Raw genomic sequence first — 19508 nt, 5'->3', positions numbered from 1 at the left:
TAAATCATGTCTAGCATCCTTTTTAAACTAAAATACAGTCATTTATGATTATTTGACTTTAAGGATTTATAAAAGAAAGTGAACACATTCAAAGTCAAACAAAATAAATGCCTTGAGAATTCTATTCAGATCACATGGTTAAGAGCTTTGGAGTCAGGGGAAAGTAAGCTTGAAACCTTCTGTCACTAGCTGTCTGAATTTTGTAAACACAGCCTGTGACCTCATGGTAACATATGTCTGCTCTTCCTTATAAATTTGGTCTGGTTTACCAAAGGGCGATATATTAATTAGTAATAATAAATTGGAATTACTCTAAAACAGTCTTCCTTATAGAGCAGAATTCAGAATAAGTTAGGTCTACAAGATGTCACAACCATGCTGGCTTTCCTAAAAGAACTGGATCTACTCCAAGGAGCTCAGCAGTACACATGTCAGAGATAGCAGTCGGGAGAGGCCTTCCTGCTCATTCTGCAGGGCGGGTGCTAGAAGATGGCCCCAGCCATGGAGGAATTGTGGTTGGTCTCTTTCTGATACAAATGTCCTCCCACCTCCCTCCCTCCCCTCAGGTGGTGGTAGGGGAAGCTCTTTGGACTCATCAGAATATGACTGTACAATAATACAAGCTGAAGAAGTATTTGTTGTGCAAATGACCTGTATCTGTTAAAAAGGAGAAAGTACCCCTATTCCCATTCCAAAGAGCAGGAGAGTGTTGTACCTGTGATACACCTTCAGGTAGAGTAAATACTAGAAACCACAAGTTCTATATCTGCAGACCTGGAGGCTATAAATAAAAATAATCACACACATCCAAATGATGAAATTAAATTGTATGTTGGCCAGTGTGGTATAGGGAAGAGGAAAGATTACAGGGCTGATTATCAAGAATGTAGAATCTCCTCCTGAATCTGTCATTTTCTGATTGCACAGGCAGTTGTATATGTGTGTTTGAGGGCTGGGATTTGTTCATCTTTAGGCCTTGGAAGGTTAAAAAATGACAGAGGTGCTTTCTGTTTCTATCTGAGCCTCAATTGCAGGGTTTGATTTATTACTCTGCCTCCATTTTAGAAATTTTTTTGTGTCCAAATATCACCTACAGGCTTTCTAAAAGCTCTGCATTTGTTATTTAAAATTGAAAAAAATATGTATACATCATAAACATACATATCATACACACACCCACACGTGCGTGCACACACACACACACACACACACACACACCCCAAACACAGAAAAAAAAAATGCAAAGGAATGAATGCCTCTGTGTTTATTTCTTCCCTGTTACTTTATACAGGCATTTTGTAGTTTTCTGGGTGAATATAGAGAGAAGAATGGAAAAAAGAGCCTAGCAACCTACTCAAACTTAAGCCCAGTTCTTCATCCATCAGTGGGATATTTCTTCTTCCTTCAAGAAAGTCTTTCCTCCAAACTTCTGACTCCTGCTACAGTAATATGACTCTTTCTGTCAAAGGGGGTGAGAACTGTTAATAATAACAATAGTATATAAAAATAGTGGAATGTCTTATTTTAAATCTTTTTCTGATAATCTATCATTTCTTTCTCCACAGTGATGACAGCCTTTCCATTTTCCCTTACATACTAAATATTTACCAGGACTTCATCTTTTGTATTTTTTCCAAGTTACATTTTATTTTCTGCAAAAATACCTTCTCTAAAATTTTCATTATATTGCTTTTCCTAATGGATATTCAAAAGATGCTTCGAATTTGAATTTAGATCCTATTAGTAGGCTATTCATTAAGTCCTCTGTTAGATCATTAATAAAGTGATCAATTATTAGAGACTCGAAACCAACGTTTTATATCCTCAAGGCAGACTCTCAGTGTCTTGTCATATGTCTTTTCTTCGTCTGTAGCCTTTCAGCTTGTGTCCTATTGAATATTTTTATTGAACTAACTTGGCAAATCATATTTCTTGAGACAGTTTGCTGACCCTACTATTTGCAGATTTTGTAGGAAATTTTGATGGAGATCTTTCTTAAGATTTATTATGGAAAATTATTTTAAGAAGGAAATGTAGATTCATTTTAGAGTGGCAGACAGGAAGGCAGAAACTATTTTGAATTTATCCTTATTTACATGGGTCCTAAGTCACTGTTTAAAATAGGAATCTTGCAAAACTAGCTCACGAGAATGTGAAGGGTTAATGTTAACAAAGGTGTTTGAGTTCCTGTGAGTGGAGCTATGTAAATGAATTACTTAGTTAAAATTTGCATATTTACACTGTGTATTTTTCTAGTGCTTCTCCTATTTGTATACTTGATACAAAAAGGAATGATACATTTATCTTTTTTCCTACTGTGAACAATATTGATAAATACTGGGTGGATGGATGCATCATTATCTTTAATATTTTAGGAAGCAGAAAATTCCTGGTTTATAATGAATATGATGCAATGGGATGCCTAAACTTTTGTGTGTTTGTTTTCCATCTGACATAGAAATGCATGGTGGATGGTGTTTGCTTACTTTCTCCTCCCTGTTTCCCCCTTCAGTTCTCCCCAGTAGCTGACATCCTATTTCCTCTTTCACTAGAAGTCATACCCACATCCACAAAGGAAAAGCCTAATTTTATGTGGCAGTATGGTTTAAAAGGACTTCTACTCAGAAAGCTGTGATTGAGTCAACTACTAATTACCCATATAACCAGGTCATTAGGTTGAATTTATTCTATTTTGGTTTGGTTTGGTTTTTCAGGCCAGAAGTACATAACTTTTCATGCATGTTTGCATGTAAAATTTTTAATGGAGGATGTACTGTGTGCAAGGCACTGTATTAAAGCTCCATCCTGATGGAGCTTATTGTCAAGTCGAAGACGTAGAGAATTCACTAGGCCGTTTTTCTAAGATAAGGGAAGAATAAGGTACTGTGAGAGCACATCAATGAAGCAGAGAGTCTGTGGAGTCAGAGCAGGTTTCCCAGAGAAGGTGATCCTGACAAAAGAGAGGTGGTTAGCCAGAGGGGAAGAGAGGATGATGTGAGAGCCTGACCAGTCCAGGGGGTGAAAATCATTTAATAGTGGCTGGAATGTTTCAAAATCTGATGTCACTTCTATAATTTCTTTGTATAATGCTCATCAAGGTTTTTTTTTAAACACATATTTATTGAACACCTCTTTTGTGTTCAGTGGGATCTGGCAGTGAGCAAAACAAGGGTCCTTGTTTTGTTTGCTCAAGGAGCTTACCATCTAATGAGGGAGAATGTAAACAGAAGGAAGAAATTATACTCTGAAATAATATATCACGTGGTATTTCAGGAGCTGACAAAACAGACCCAATTCTCTAGAGAAAAGTGTCTGAAATTATTAAGGTCAAGTATCAGCTCTTCTTGTTGTGCCAGAGAGGGACAACTGGAGAAATGGCTGAGCATGTTTGCCTGGCCCAGGGAAGCCTTAGCACAGTGTATCATTCTGGGAAGGACGAGGGTGTGGGGAAGGGTGGAGGAGCCAGCCGGTGGGGTCTGGCTTGCTGTCCTGAGGGTTGTCTGCCTCCATTTTTTATGCAGTTCCCGCTAGAAAAGGTAAAATGCCTCCCCTACTTCCTTGTTAGTTGTTTGAAATTATTATTCTTAGAATCCTCTGTGAGGTTTTTTTTTTTCTAACTTTGGTGGTTGGTCTTGAAAGCAGTTTAGTGGATCTCAACCAGTTTTGTTTGTTTTTGTTTTCATGAAATGAAATAGAAGGAAAAAAATAGCAAAGTGCACCAAGTTGGAATATAAATTGTTTAATGAAACGTGTATGTGTGTGTGTCCATAGTAGGTTGGGATATAAACTATTTTTAATACATTAGATAAACTGGGTCAAACCTTTTTCTCCTCTTTGGTGAAACTTGCAAGACTACAAGTAAGAATTTGGCCTGCAGAGTTACCCATTTTGCTGGTGAAAGATAGTCTTGTAGACCACAGGGTCAGTGTGCGGAACTGAAATGCTGGGTGTCTGGACCCTCATTCTGACTCTGCCCCTACAGAGCCATATGCTTTGGACAAATTGTAGGCTTTCTGTGAACCTGAGTTTTCAGTCTAAAAAGAGAGGTGGCCTAGGTGAGCTCCTGTGCTCTCTTTTCAGCCAGGATTCTGGGCTTGGTGCTCTTTCTAAAACAGTGAGGTGTAAAAAGTGAATTGTCTTAAGGTTGTTTGAGCATTTGCACAGACCTGTTATCCATTCAGAGAGGCGGTCCTAGGAGGAGAAACAAAAGAGTGAAGCAAAAAATAATGTACGGCTCACTCCCACATGATCCTGGTTCCCTCCCTCTAAAAAGTAGATGGTCCACTGCATGCGGATAGATCTTATGAAGGAAATAATGAGCGTAAAAACGCTTGGCCTGGTACCTGCGTAATAGAGCCTCAAAAAATGCTGAGTTGGGAAAATGTTGCTTGAGGTCTCAACTCCAACAACTAGGCAGTTACATGGGCTACTCGTCACGAAAGCGAGAAAGGCATGAGTGTGTGGAGAAGCCAATATTGGAGAGGGAGGGGCACCTCTAGACCCATTTTCTGTTTCCAGTTATTGGATCTGCATATATTACATGTTCCCTTACTCCTTTGTGAGATGCCGGGGTGACAGAAGGTATCTTCCAGGTACCTTATTATCACTGTGTGCAGTAGGGGGACATCAAGTACAGAAGAATTCTCCAGTCTCATCCCCTCTGGTATTGGAAGACTATCCAAAAAGAGTCTCCAACCATACAATAAAATAACAGAACCCATTTATCCCAGTCACGTTTCGGTATGTAGGGTCGGTTTTCTTGTAGGAGCTCAACTCTGTTCTGAGATCATAGTAATTAAACTGAGCTAAGTGTAGCAAAAGAGTACATGTTACAAACTCAGTTAAAATTCTCCAGTGAAGAGCTCTCTGCTTGTAGCGGTTACCCTGCGTCCAGCGCTGCGAACAACCCCGTTTGGGGCATTGTTAGGCAGTGCTGTTGACACAGGAATACATTTCATATGATTATCATAAAATTGTGGCCTGGAAATTGAGCAGCCATGGCGCTGCATCTCAGACTCATGTTTATAATAAGCTGTAATAAAGTAAACATTTTAAATGGATTTAAGAACAGGCATTACTTGCGATCACAAATGTAAGTTCAGTTGAAGTGCTTTTGAAGCCCAATATAACAAAGCAAACAGATTTCCTGGTGTTATTAACATAATTGTTCTCTGTTGGATTTCGATTTCTAAAGAGTTATTTAAGCCAAAAAAAAAAAACCCAGCAAAAAGAAATGTAAGAATGAGCTACTTTTCCTTTTATTATGTCAGATTAAAAAAAAGAAAATCCCAGATGTTCACTCTGCCACTTCCCCTAACTTACCAAATCATTGCCAACCTCTTTAACTGGGAGTTGATATTTCATGATTAATTAGGGGTTAAATTCAGCTGTTTGCTGTGCCATCAGCAGGCTCTGGAGTGGGGCTACCCAGCATTCATCTGCTGGTGAAACTCCAGGCTGTACTGTGTGATGGTTAAAACAGGGACTTAGCCCCCGCCCTTTCCTAAGGACAGACAATGACTAGAATGTCCACTGAACACGGTAGTGGGGGGGACATGACTGTATGTAAATTTGGCACCAATTAGATGGGTAGGATTCAGTTGTTCCTGGAATGTTTCAAAAGCAAAAATGGAAACGAGAGTGGTAACATCTGAAGTGTGGTAGCAAGTTAAAGCGGTGACGATTTGGAGCCCTCGGGCACAGAACAGTACCAGGAGGTGATCGCCCTGTCTTCTGTGGCAGCCAGCCGCTGGCTGTGAGTGTTCGCACCTTGTTACTTTCCAACACTCCAATTCTGAATAAACCCCCCAAAGAAACATCCTTCCTGTATTGTCATTTGGTCAGAGCAGACCCTCAAGCAGTGAGCCAGATGCACAACATCCACCACCGCGGAAGCCATGGGAGCTCAGGGTGGCAGGTGTCCTGGCCTAAAAGTTGGCACAGGTTGGCACTGGTGGGAGGAGCATCGTCGGAGACTCACTCAGTGCTTTCTGTAGTCGTGGGGCTGAGCTGACTTAGTCAAAATTCGAGGGAGGCGCACTAGGATGAGAATATCCTGTAACATGCGATTTAAAAGCGTTCCTGCCAAGCATGCCACTTACCTGATATGTTATTTTTATTAAGCATCAGGATTGTGCTAGGTACTTTTTAGAGGAAAGGTGAAAAGCCACCCACCTTATTTTAATCTTCAGACTTAATTCCACGTAGTTTAGCACTACAGTCCAGAGAATAATTTCCTTCCTCATAGGCGACCACGGCTACCTTATTCAGAATATACTCTCTGGAGGCTTGATAAGAGCAGTTGAGTGGTAAGATATGTGTGGGAGGGGGGAAGTAAGGGGAGGATTGCCCATGTACTTTTTGCTCTTTATTCCCACTAGGACACATTGCCATATATCCTCACCAGGACTGGGCTAGAAGGAAAACCTAACAGAGTGTGGGCGTGGGGGAGGGAGGGAGCTAAGTGAGAGATTTAATCTGGTTCCAAATGTGAGTTCTCATCTCTCAAAAATTGGGCAATCACATACTTCTAAATGTAGATATCTTTACATAATAGTATTTTTGTGCATTTTACATACATGAATAATTCTTTGCAAAGATTCCCCCCCCCGCCCCCAAGTTTGAAAATAAAAGCAGACAAACCGGTTGCCCGGACAGAAAAGACTGTTTTAAATCAGTGGAGCCTACTAAAAATTTAAATAGCTCTAATCATCACTGAAATCGTCCTCTGTTGTGTATTACTCAGCTGAAAGCACTTTAATTTCACAGACGTGACTTAGGACACTGAGAACTTCCTTTGTCTACTCCCGCATCTTTTCCCTCCCCACTATAGAGATTTCCTCCTAACTTCTTTCCAGGCCTCTTTTCTCCACGCCAGTATTAGCCAACCCATGGCACTGGAGGCTGGTGAGTTTTTTGTCTGTTTGCTCATTTTTGTTTGTTTTGTTTGTCTGTCTCTTATGCAGCCCGTGTTTCTTACCGTTTCTGTTTTAGAAGATTATATCACATTAAACTTAACATGACCTAAAGGAATCCGCACATCGCCTGTAGTTTATGGTGACTGCAAAGGATACTCCATTAGCATTTAGTTATTTAGTAATTTCTTGATTAGGAGTGAACAACAATAAAAGTTTCCTTTTCCTCTAGCATTAAGGATAATAAAGTATATAAAGTGCCCTGCACAGTGCTGGCTACAAAGCAGGTATTCAAAAACTGTTCATTCCCTCCCTTTCCCTTCCCCAAGAAGGAAAAAAAATCTCAGTCAATAATTTTAAAAGTAAATATCTCTGAAGGAAAATAAATCTCTTAGTTGCTGTACAGAAGAAACTAACACAACATTGGAAAGCAACTATACTCCAATAAAAATTAATTCAAAAAAATAAGTATCTTAGCTAAAAACATTAAGTTAGTTTTGAGTACAAGTTACTAAAGTAATGAATTTGCTATTTCACCTGGTTTTATAATCTCCTCAATGCATGAATGTTCACACCCATAAAGATACACTAATTCATAGAGATAATGCAGGATGCACTTTAGTACTTAGATATTTCAGAATAAAAGTGTTTGATTTGATGACCTCCAAGTTTCCTATCAACTCCAGAATATTGGATTTTATGAAAGATATTTGTAGTGTGTTTGGGGAAAAAAAGATCTTTTTTTTTGAGGAAGGGACTGTGACAGCTGATACAGATAATTTATTGTAACCATTTTAAAACTTTCAACCTCTTCTGAGTGGTTTTTGATATCCCCAATACCTGGAGCTAAGGAGGCAGATATAAATAAATCCATTGTGAATGTCATTCAGAAGGTACATAAAGATACAAAACAGAACTCCAGGGTTCTGAGCAGTGTACTGTCACTCTGTGTTTGTGTAATGCTTTTGTCAATAATTCCAGAATTTCTTTCTCAAAGAAGAAGAAATATAGTTGTTGAGAAAGCATATATAAAAATAGAAGGCAGTGTGCATGGCAAAGTTACAGCTACTGTAGTCCAAGTATCTCAGTGAGAGTCTGCACTGACCCGAGGTGCTGAATTGTGAGAAAGGAATCCTGGAAAGCTTTGTTTGCTCAGATGGGTCCCAGTCACCACAGAGCATTATCACTAAACTAAGGAGTTCTGTGTCCCTAAGCTAATGATTCAAAGGTGTTGTGGGCCTGTGCCCATTAATGCTGATAGGGCAAATCAAGTCATTTTAAAGACCAAGTTTACTCTGGAAGATGATCAAAAGGGAAGAGTGTCAACCTTTTTTTTTTTTTCCCTCTAAATAGTAGGCAGAACAGGAAGGAAATCTTTACTTATTATGGTAGCATTTTGGTTTATTGACACATTGATCTAGCTGGAGGACAGTTCTCTTGAGGTCTCTACTCTATAAGATTAGACGGGTTTTAAATGGGTCAGTGGAAAGAGATAAAGTTATATGTAACCAGCGTGTATTGCTAAAGGAATAAACAAATGAACATTATTGGACCCAAATTGTTAGCAAGTCCTTGGAGAGTAAATGAAGGACTCGTTGAAGTAAATTTGAACTATGCATTGACATTTTAGTGACCTGCCTAGCTCAAACATTAGATCCAGTGTATTGTGAACTTTGTTAAGCATGGATATTTAATGACCGGTAACACGATTTTAAGTTAGGTGTTTGTTACTGCCAATAGACAGACCATTTATCAAACTCAATCTGACAGATATACTTTATGAATTACTTGCTTTGGCTGTGAGACAGACATCTTAAAAAACAAGCAACATCAGTCAAGTCTGTCATGGTACTTATAACTATTTAGAAAGAAAAAAGTATTAGGCATGCATATTGCATTTTAGCCTCCTCCCCACATTAATGGTACAGGCAGACCTTGCAGATATTTCGGGTTTGGTTCCAGACCACTGAAATAAAGCAAATATCGCAATAAAGCAAGTCACCCGAATTTTTTGGTTTCTCAGTGTATATAAAAGTAATGTTTACACCAAACTGTAGTCTATTAAGTGTGCAATAACAGCATTATGTCTAAAAAAATCTACATACCTTAATTTAAAAATACTCTATTGCTAAAAAATGCTAACCATCATCAGACAGAGCAGGGTTGCTACAAACCTTCAATTTGTAAAAAACAACAACAACAAAAAACACAATATCTGTGAAGTGAAATCGAAGTGCAGTAAAACGAGGTATGCCTATAGATTGTAAAGCTTTCCTTGGTTGTGTATCGTTTTTATTATCCCACGCGTGCACTGAACCCGTGATCTACTTATAAATTCTCATCATGCTTGGTGCTAAACAGTGCGATACATTGTGCCATAGAGTTTGGCAGTCTGTTTAGTGAGCTGTTAACCATTACCTCACCTTACCTGGCAGAGCTGCCTGTTCTGCCCACACAACCTTTTTCTTTTGCTTGTCATTGCCCATGGAAAGGTCTTCAATCCAATAATGGCTTCTCATTTGGTCGAGAAATCAGACAAAAGCTTTGCAGCTGTGAAGTGCAGCCCATTTTAAAATTAACCTATTGTAAATCCTTAATGATTGAGAAATTCTGCAATTTGCCATGATGTGTGGTTCATGCGCACGCAACCAGAATAGCAAACAGCAGAGATGGTGCAGGTCAACATGGTGGGCGTTTGAAAAGTAAAGGAAAAGAAACTTGATAAGACATCGTGCTTGGTTCAAACCAGCATGTTATGTTCTCCCGCCCTTCGTCTGTCACACATCACTTCGCCTCCCACCCACAGGCTCTCCCAAGTGGAATATAATCCTTGGAAATACTTACTTAAATTACAGTTTATTACACAAGAAGTAAAAGCTTCCACAAGTGTAGTTTACCTTTGCCTCCTGTAATACTTTTTCAACCTAGAGCCTAAATTCTTAGGGAAAAGGAGGGCACAGGTTTTTGACTCACAAAGACCTAGAATTTGAATTTTGATACCAAAACAAATTAGCTCTGTATCCTTATGCATGTTACTTAAATTCTCTGGGCTTGAGTGTCCACATCTGGAAATCTCACTGGATTCATATACAGATTAAATCAGATTATAAAACCTAATAGGGATGCAGTATATTTCTCTGCCTCTTACTGGCTGTGAGACTCTTAATCAAATTCCTCAACTCCTCAGTGCCTTGGCTTCTCTATCTGTAAAAACGGGGATACTTCCTAGAGCTGTTGCGAGGATTAAATAAATGAATCCACATAAAGTACTTAGAACAGTGCTCAGCATCTAGTAAGTATTCAATAATTATTAACCATTCTGGCTGACAGATATTAAACAGATAATCAACAAAAAAATTATATTTACAAATAATGGTAAACAAGGTAGAGGAAAAGTTGTACAACTTATACGAGCTAGAAAAATAAGCAGGGGCTATGTCATTTAGTGCTGTGTCATGAGAAGCCACTGATAAGGGGATGACATGATTTGATTTACTTTTTTTTTAATTGACATTTTTCTTGTTTCTTTTTTGTTTTAATTCATCTTTCAAAATTTACATACAATAAATTCACTCCTTTTGATGTACAGTTCTGTGAGTTTAGGCAGATGCATACAGGTGTATAGCCACCACTAGAATCAAGCTATAGTACAGTTCCATCACTTCCCCCCAAAATCCCACATGACACCCCGGTATAAGCGATCATTTCTCCCACTCCCAAACTCTGCAACCACTGTTCTGTTTTCTGTTCCTATAATTTTGCCTTTTCCTAGGGTATCATGTACATGGAATCACATAGTCTATGTAGCTTTTAAAATCTAGCTTCTTTAATGTAGCATACTGTATTTGAAATTCATCCATGGTATTCCATTTATCAATAGTTTATCAATAGTTCTTATTGCTGGGTAGTATTCCATTGCAAGGCTGTACCAACATTTGTTTTATCTCTTTACCAGTTGAAGGGCATTTGAGTTATTTCCAATTTGGGGTGATTATGAGCGAAACTACTGCAAACATTTGTATTCAGGTTTTTATGCAAACGTATGTTTTCATTTCTCTTGGGTAAATACTTAGGAGTGGGGTCGCTGGCTCTTTTGGTAAGTGTATGTTTAACTTTGGAAGACAGTTAAGAAACTGCTAAACTGTCTTCCAAAGCGGTTATTGTATTTTGCATTCCCACCAGCAATGTGTAGGAGTTCAGTTGCTTGGCATTGTTGTCAGCATTTGATCCTTATTTTAGACACGCTAACAGGTGCATAGTAGTGTCTTACTGTGATTTCAATTTGCATTTTCCTAATGACTAATGATGTGTTGAGCATATTTTCATGTGCTTATTTGCCATTCATATATCTTCTTTGGTGAAGTATCTGTTCAGATTGTCCATTTTTAAATTGTGTTGTTTGTTTTCTTATTATTGAGTTTTAAGAGTTCTTTATGTAGTCTGGATACAAGTCTTTTGTCAGAAATGTTATTTACAAATATTTTATCCTAATCTCTGTCTTGTCTTTTCATTCTTTTAACAGCATCTTTAGATGCAGAGCAGAATTTTATAGCTTTAGGTTTTATGTTTAAGTGTACTTTCTGTTTTGAGTTAATTGTGTGTAAGGTGAAAGATACGGGTTGAGGTCCATCATTCTGCATGTGAATATCCAATTGTTCCAGCACCTTCTGGTGAGAAGACTCTTCTTTCTCCATTGTATTGCCTTTGTTCCTTTGTCAAATGTCAATTGACCTTATAATTGTGGATCTCTTTCTGGGCTGTCTGTTCTGTTCCACTGATGTATGTGTCTCTCTAATCACCCGGTACCATACTGTCTTGATTTCTGTAGCTTTATATACTAAGCCTTGAAATCAGTTAGTGTCAGTTCTCCAACTTTGTTCTTTTTGTTTTGGCTGTTCTAGTGTCTTGGGCGTTCCCTATGAATATTAGAATTAGGTTGTCGATATATATAAAAATCCTTTTGGGATTTTGCTTATGATTACGTTGAATCTGTATAGTTAACATCTTAGCAGTATTGAATCTTCCAGTTTGTGAGCATGATATATCTTTCCATTCATTTAGGTCCTCTTTGATACCTTTCTTTCATTGGTGTTTTGTAGTTGTCAGCATACAGATTCTGCATGTTTTTTTTTTAAGTACCTATTTCATGTTTTTGAATGTTACTATAAATGATACTCCTTAAATTTTAAATTTCCAACTATTCTTTGCTAATATATAGAAATACAATTGGTTTTAGTATATTAACCTTGCAACCTTGTTAAACTTACTAGTTCTAGGAGCATCTTCATAGATTCCATTTATGTAAGTGATCGTGTCTTATGCGAATATAGTCTTTTTTTCTCCCTTTCCAACCGGCGTGTCTTTTATTTGTTTTTCTCTTAAGCAAAGGAATGATTGGATTGGATTTATACCTTTGTCAAAGACCAGTCTGGCTGCACTGTAAAGAATTGATTGGGGCTTCCCTGGTGGCACAGTGGTTGAGAGTCCGCCTGCCGATGCAGGGGACACGGGTTCGTGCCCTGGTCTGGGAAGATCCCACATGCCGCGGAGCGGCTGGGCCCGTGAGCCACGGCCGCTGAGCCTGTGCGTCCGGAGCCTGTGCTCTGCAGTGGGAGAGGCCACAACAGTGAGAGGCCCACGTACCGCAAAAAAAAAAATTGATTGGATGGGGAAAATGTAGAAGAAGAAACCAGTGTGGAAGCTGTTGCAGGAATCTGACAGACAGTGAGGGCTTGGGCTGTGATGATGGTAGTAAGAAGGTAGACAAATACTCAATGTATTTTGGAGATAGAACTGGTAATGCAGTGAATAGGAGGGAAGATAAAAGGGGAAGGGAGCAGAGGACACTAAAGCTTCTGTCACGAGGAACTGGGTGAACGGAGTTAATCATTTATTGAGATAGAGAAGATGAATGAGGAATATATATGTTAGTGATCTAAGTCAACGAATGAACTTAACTTGATAGAAATTTTCCTCTGTACCCATCATCTAGTTTTTGTACCTCAAGCAAAGTTTTTCACTGCTCTGGTTGGTTTCCACTAAGCGCTAGATATAAGCCTACATATGGGTTTAGAGACTAGGATCTGGGGAAGGATGAATGAAAACGCTATAGGGCAGAGATTATCAAACTTTCTTGGTTCATGTTCCCTCATAGACATTTCTAATCCAAAAGAAATACCTAACAATTCCATTTATTAAGTGGATTGATCCAAACTACTTAATAAATGTTTATGTCCTAACAGCTTAGCATGTGTTATGGACTGCATAATTTCTTCTTTCTTTTCTTAGTTTAATCTGTCATTATATTAAATACTATACTCACAGAATTTTTTTAAACTCCACTTTATATCGTCACATCACACATCTTCTCAGTTCCAATATTTAAGGCAGACGGGGGCGTGGAACTCCTCCTACTTGAGCCACTACCCTCTGGCCCCCATAAAACTTGTAGCAGTCTGCTATGCACACTGGCACAGTGGTCATCCTAAAACGGCCTTAGGATGGGAATTGCCTTTGTTTCTCTCCTGAGCTGGATGAACTCCCTTGATTCCACTTCTTCCTCTTTGTTTTCATTGTTGCCCTCATGTTGATGAAATAAAATTTTGGTAATCTCCTAGAAAAGAAAGTATGAAATACTAAAATTTTAAGAATTTGCATGCATGAAAATGTTCTGCTGTCACTCTTGTTTCATATTTTGTCATGATATAGAATTTAAAGTTGGAATTTTTTAAAAAGAAACTTGAAAATGTAATTCCATTTAAGGACTGCGTAATTTCTTAAACCTCGGAATCAGATTATACACCACCAACCTCATTTACTTTCCTCATTGATTTTGGTGATACTTGGTTTTTATCAATGACAATAACCACTGAATACTCAGCTTTGCAGAGATGTTACCCAAAGGAATCTCATGTTGAAAATGTGAACTCCTGCCAACTAATAGTTTGCATGGTGTCCAACACGTGCCACTGTGTTTCCCGGGAAATTTAAAGTACCCCACAGTGCCTCTCTGTAAGGTTGTCTCATTGCACAGTTTGGGAACTGTGGACTTAGGACCTTATTCCAAGACTTTTTGTTTTCTGTTTAAAGGTTTATCTCTTCCTATTGTTTTTGTATCTCTACATTAAAAACCAATCTCATGTTTATCATCTTTTATGAAACATAGTTTATTTTAGGAATTTTTTATTATTAAAAATTATGAAAGTTAAGCATGTATTATGTAGAAAGTTTGGACAATACAGCAAAACACAGAAGAAACTAAGTCATTCCTAACTCCACCATCTACCAATAACCAGTACTAACATGTTGTTGCTTTATCTGCCCAGTTATTTTATATGAAGATGTATTATATTTTGAATAATAACTATAACTAACTCTGATTTTATAAAAAGGTAATAATCTGTAGTTTAGTGGGGATTTCATACCCTGGAATTGTGACTCGTCTGTAATGACCTTTGGGATAAATGAGACCAAGTTCTAGCTGCTTTCTTTTTTTTTTCTTTTCTTTTTTTTTTGCGGTACGCGGGCCTCTCGCCGTTGTGGCCTCTCCCGTCGCAGAGCACAGGCCCCGGACGTGCTGGCTCAGCAGCCATGGTTCATGGGCCTAGCCACTCCGCGGCATGTGGGGTCTTCCCAGACCGGGGCATGAACCCATGTCCCCTGCATCGGCAGGCAGACTCTCAACCATTGCGCCACCAGGGAAACCCAAGCTGCTTTCTTTTTATTGGCAACTTTCATTAGTTGAACTCAGGATTGGAGGGCTTGAAGACCCCACCATTCATGAGAGAGAGGCTTCCTGCTACTGTTTCTAACCTAGCAAATGTGAAGTGTGTTATTTACACAGTAGTTCTTCATTATAAAGGTGCAAAAAACACAAATGGATTTTAGTGAAGGAACGTTTTTTGAAGTGATTAAGTCTAGCATATTTTTTAAAAGGGTAGCTTGTCAAGGGTTTTATTTTCTCCAGTAGATGGATGCGCTTGCTAAAAATAATATATTAAGGCCCTACTATAAGGTAGTAGTTCTAAAAGATTGTCTAATAATTCAGGTTTAAGCTATTTGTATTGTCCTGACACCACAAGGAAAACTTTTATAATTCCATTTCATTTCTGATTTATTTGTTGTTTTATTTTCTCTGCCTCATTCATAAGTACTAGACTTTGAAGTTGCATACGTGGAAACAAGATTTTTGTTTGAGTTCATCTACTTGAAATACGTTTTAAAAATTCACCTTCTGTCACACTGCAGAGTTAGAGCTTGAGTAGAATTTTAAATTCAGAAAAGAAAAAATGGTCAATGTAGTTTAGTTCCAGAAAGCAGTTCACAAAAGATGGGGTGGAAACTTCTAAGTATATATATATACACATATATTCATATTTAGAGTCTCATTGTTACTCTTTATCTGTCTCACACTCACTCCTCTTTCCCCCTCCCTCTCTTTTTTCTCAATAATTGAAAATTCTGACCAAAACAAGTGGTGTGTGTTAGTACTTTTTTAGCATAGTCTGGACTGTCGAAGAGTAATATTTTTCTTGTAAAATCCTGGTAGAGGACCCCATGGCTGACTCTAGAGCTGAGGCAGAGAAAATACAAGATGAGCCTAGAGTAGTAGCTTGTATTGCCAGGGACTAAATGCTAAAAATGCATAAGTAAGTAAAAGTGGAAGCAAGTTAAAAGGACACAGGAGCCAACCTGAGAGAGTTCCCGGTGGCTGAAACTAGAACAATTTGAGCAAGAAAATAAATGACAATACTACTTTATCATAAGCCAAAGAATAAAATAAATATCCATGAGTTCTTACTGATACAAGTAAGCAAATAAATAAATGAGGGAGAAAGGCAAATCTTCCTTACAGAAGAAATCCAGATAATAAATGTAGAAGGAATGGAGAAAATAGAAAATTCCATTAGAACGCCACAGTAATAATTGCTGCAGGCAAGAGTCATGGATGAATGCTAAAATTAATGAACGAAACTTTAAGAAGAAAAGGGATGTTTGTCTAGCCTCAAAATCTCTCTCCCAGGAAATGTATTGATCTCTGTGGTGCTTTTAATAAATGTCCACAAATTCTTTGATACCCTTCCTTCCAGCAAGTGGCTTAATTCCCTTATCTTTGAGCAGGGCTAGACATAGTGCCTGGAACTAAGAGTATGGTAGCTTCACAGTAGAGAAACCTGGCAGGTACCATCTTCGCCAAGTGATCAGGGTTTGTTTACACCACCAGGAAGAAATCACGTTGATCTCATCTACCCCCTAGACATTACACAATGAGAAGGGCGCTTTACCTCTCTGGTGTTCTTTTCCAAAATTCATAACCTCAGTCTAATCATGAGAAGACATCAGGAAATCCCAATTTGAGGAACATTCTATAAAATATCTCACTAGCACTCTTCAGGAGTGTCAAGGAAGGTCTGAGTAACTGTCACAGGTTGGAAGAGACTAAGCAGACATGACAACTAAGGAATGCAGTTTCCTAGATTGGATCCTGGAGCAGATAAAGACATTAGTGGAAAAACTGATGAAGTCTGAATCAAGTCTGTAGTTTAGCTGATTGTATTGTACCAATGTTAACTTCTCGCTCGGAGTTGATAAATGTAACATGATATGCGAAATATGAACATTAGAGAAAGTTGGGTAATGGGAATCCTGGAACTCTCTGTACTATCTTTACAACTTTTCTGTAGAGCTAAAATTGTTTCAAAATTAAAAGTTAAAAACTCCCAGCTTACTGGTGTCTTTCTCAATCCAAGGATATTCGTTATTTTAAAGTGTCTCTAGAGCACCTTAGTTCAGAGAAATCCCCCTCCGCTTCGTACAGTCTCTCTAGAAAAGAAAGATGAGCTCTTGATAACAAAACAGCTCTCACAGAGCAGGGACAATAAATTCTAGGGGCTTGTGCTCCACCATTAGAGACGGAAGCGCATCTCTGCCTGCTCTGAGAGGCATGGTTCAGCCAGCACTGATGGTTCGCCTTTTGTGACTTGGTAGTGTGTCCAGCATTTAGGTTCCAAAAAGTATTCCTTTAAAAAAGTGCAGAGAGGAGCAACTGTGGTTCTGCCTGCCTCTGTCTTGGGCCCTTCGTTCCAAGTATTACCATTGACCTGCTAATCTAAAATCTTCAGAGGTACTAGATCTGGTTTCATCTGACTGTCTCTTAACATCGGATTATTGGTAGACTCAAATGGTATCCGAGGTGTGGTACTCAGAAAGATGGATACATGAAAAGAATTTTTTCTTCAATATAAAATACACTGTATTTTCTTTTCTTTTTCTTTTCTTCCTTTCCCCCCCCTCAAACAGTAGAATCTCATTAATCCAATGTAATTATGGGTACAGACGTGAAATCTTGATTTATAGATATTTTATTCTTATTACCTTCAAGCTCTCATTAGCTCACAATAGGATAACAGAGCTGAGTGTAAAAGGCCTAACCAGATCCTATTTCAGTAAATAATAATATGTGATGGCTGAGGATGATTATTGTCATAGTAACAAATCAGAATTCGGATACTAAAGTTAAACTCCTTCCCTGTATGCTAATCGTTCTCTTCATCTGACCATTAGTGAAAACTGTCTTTAGTTTGTATACATATGGAAGATATTGTTTTATATCTTAAATCTATTTTATTACCTAAATACATTTATTAAAAGTTAAACATATTTTATTACCTACCGAAATTGAGTACCTTGCACTGTGTCTATCTTGGGAATATAACTGGTGTGATCAGTGAAGAACAATGTACTGTTCTTGAACATGGAAGTACGTTTAGGTTAGTGGTAGGTGCATGCATTTTCTGGAAAGCCCTATTTCCCGGATTGTTAATGCGTACCCAGGTAGATACACAGATACTTAATAATACTGCCTAATCGCTGTAGTCAGATGGAGCAACACATAATTTATAACAATTCTGAGACTAGAAACAGAAGAATGGTAAATATGTGATAAAGATGTACTACGATTGGTAGTCAGTAGAAGTGCAGACTGCACATTATTGATAGCAAGCCATTCTTGTAGATGTGTGTGATATAATTTTCTTGACAGGTATTTTCAAAGTGTACCTTTCCATGTCATCTTGGTATCTTTAGTGAACTTATTTGTACACTTAAAAAAAAAGCAATGTTTCATTTCCTAATTTTATATTCAATTAAGAATTTTAGTGGTTGTCTGCTATGTGCCAGACACTTTCATTTATTGTTGCTCCAATGTCCCAGTGTATTAGAAACTCCTTTGCCCATTTTAGAAATTAGAAAATGGAGAATCTGAAAGGTTTAGAAACTTATCTGTTAGACCCTACTTATGGTATAACATAAGTGGTTACCTTACCTGAATAAGTTGCCTAACACTTGGATATAGATAATGTATCAGAAATAAAAGGAGGTAGATCCCTAGGAAGGGAGGGAGGGGAGTTGAGACTAGAATAATGAATATTTGAGAATAAATTTAGCAAGTTTGCTAAGTAAGTAGAGCATCACTTTCTTGGGCAGGTCTGATTCCAATACACTGAATGTATTGGTCCTGTCAGATTTGTTGAAAATGCAAATAGTCCAATCAAGTGTAATACTCATTAAGGGAAAAGGACTACAATTTGAAAGTTTTTATGGAGATATGCACTGCCTAATCTGTGAATTGAAAGCATCTTTTAAAAATTTGCTTCCCTTCATATTCCTAGGTGGTAGTGAATATGTGGGTAGAAAAAGGAGAGCATTTCAAATAATCCTAATGAAGTTAACTGATTGCAATCTTCCGTATTGTGAGGAAAAGTTGTTAGCTGTGAAAGACGAGGACAGAATTAAAATATTACCATGACTGGCATTTGATTTGAAACTGCGAAGATAAGCTTAGGTTCCTATTTATGAAAACCATCCTCACAGCCCAATGAAATATCTTTTCAAAGGTTCTATAGTTGCCATGGATACTTGTTAGCGTTGATAGACTAAGTTGTAATCCATATTCAATCATCTGAGGTGAAGTAACCAAAAAACCTACCAGCTAATATCAAAGGTAGCTTCATCTCTAAATTCATACCGGTTTGGAGATGAAAAGGGTAAGTAGCCTAAAGATTAGATTTTTAGTTAATTATCACTGCTTGAAAAGCAAAATAGTTAGGATGCACATTGCCTGAATCAGATCCTAATGTTTACTCTTTATGCGTAACTTTTTATCTTAACCAGTAATGGGGATTTCTTAGATTCCGACATAGGAATTTAGGTGGTGTGGTCTTTCTAAAAGTTGTTGAAACCTTCACAGATACTCAGTTTCTGAAAGCCAGAGGGACACAGACAATATCGAAGGCATTGGTCCCTATGGTAACGTATTTGCATTTGGCCCAGAAGTGGCTGGTTTCTCCTTAGCTTCTTTTAATTGCTATATATTGACAACCGTTTTCACGACTATTTATAAGGTGTCAGATTGATGAGCAAGTGTACAAGGGAGTGCACACCACATCCTTGGGCTTGATTAGATGCTTCGGATGACAAAAGAGCTCTGTGTGAAGAGGCACCGAGGTGTTCTTGGCATTTCCCTAATGCGTCTGTCAAGTAGTGCAGGCAAGAAGCCTGTCAGATGATTTAAATATTTTCCTCAATTCTCTTTTA

The 19508-nt window shown here is 38.1% G+C and overlaps 1 protein-coding gene across 7 annotated transcripts in view; it reads left to right on the top strand.

Moving 5' to 3' along the window:
- The window catches only part of RNGTT (RNA guanylyltransferase and 5'-phosphatase), a 220065-nt gene that overhangs the window by 198239 nt on the left and 2318 nt on the right, over positions 1 to 19508 (top strand). Inside the window, exon 16 of one of the 7 annotated variants that reach the window (XM_089921847.1) lies at positions 1292 to 19508. The exons of the other annotated variants lie outside the window; for them this stretch is intronic. Within the exon in view, the coding sequence (XP_089777973.1) occupies positions 1292 to 1453 (162 nt within the window). The 3' untranslated portion in view covers positions 1454 to 19508. The remainder of the gene's footprint in view (positions 1 to 1291) is intronic. 7 annotated transcript variants of the gene reach the window in all.

The sequence above is a fragment of the Delphinapterus leucas genome, chromosome 12 (assembly GCF_059928025.1).
Source record: "Delphinapterus leucas isolate spDelLeu-1000000601 "Yukka" chromosome 12, BTC_Dleu_Yukka2, whole genome shotgun sequence".
NCBI lineage: Eukaryota > Metazoa > Chordata > Mammalia > Artiodactyla > Monodontidae > Delphinapterus > Delphinapterus leucas.
The sequence above is the reverse complement of the archived record's forward strand: the minus strand, read 5'-3'. Positions and strand labels throughout refer to the sequence as shown.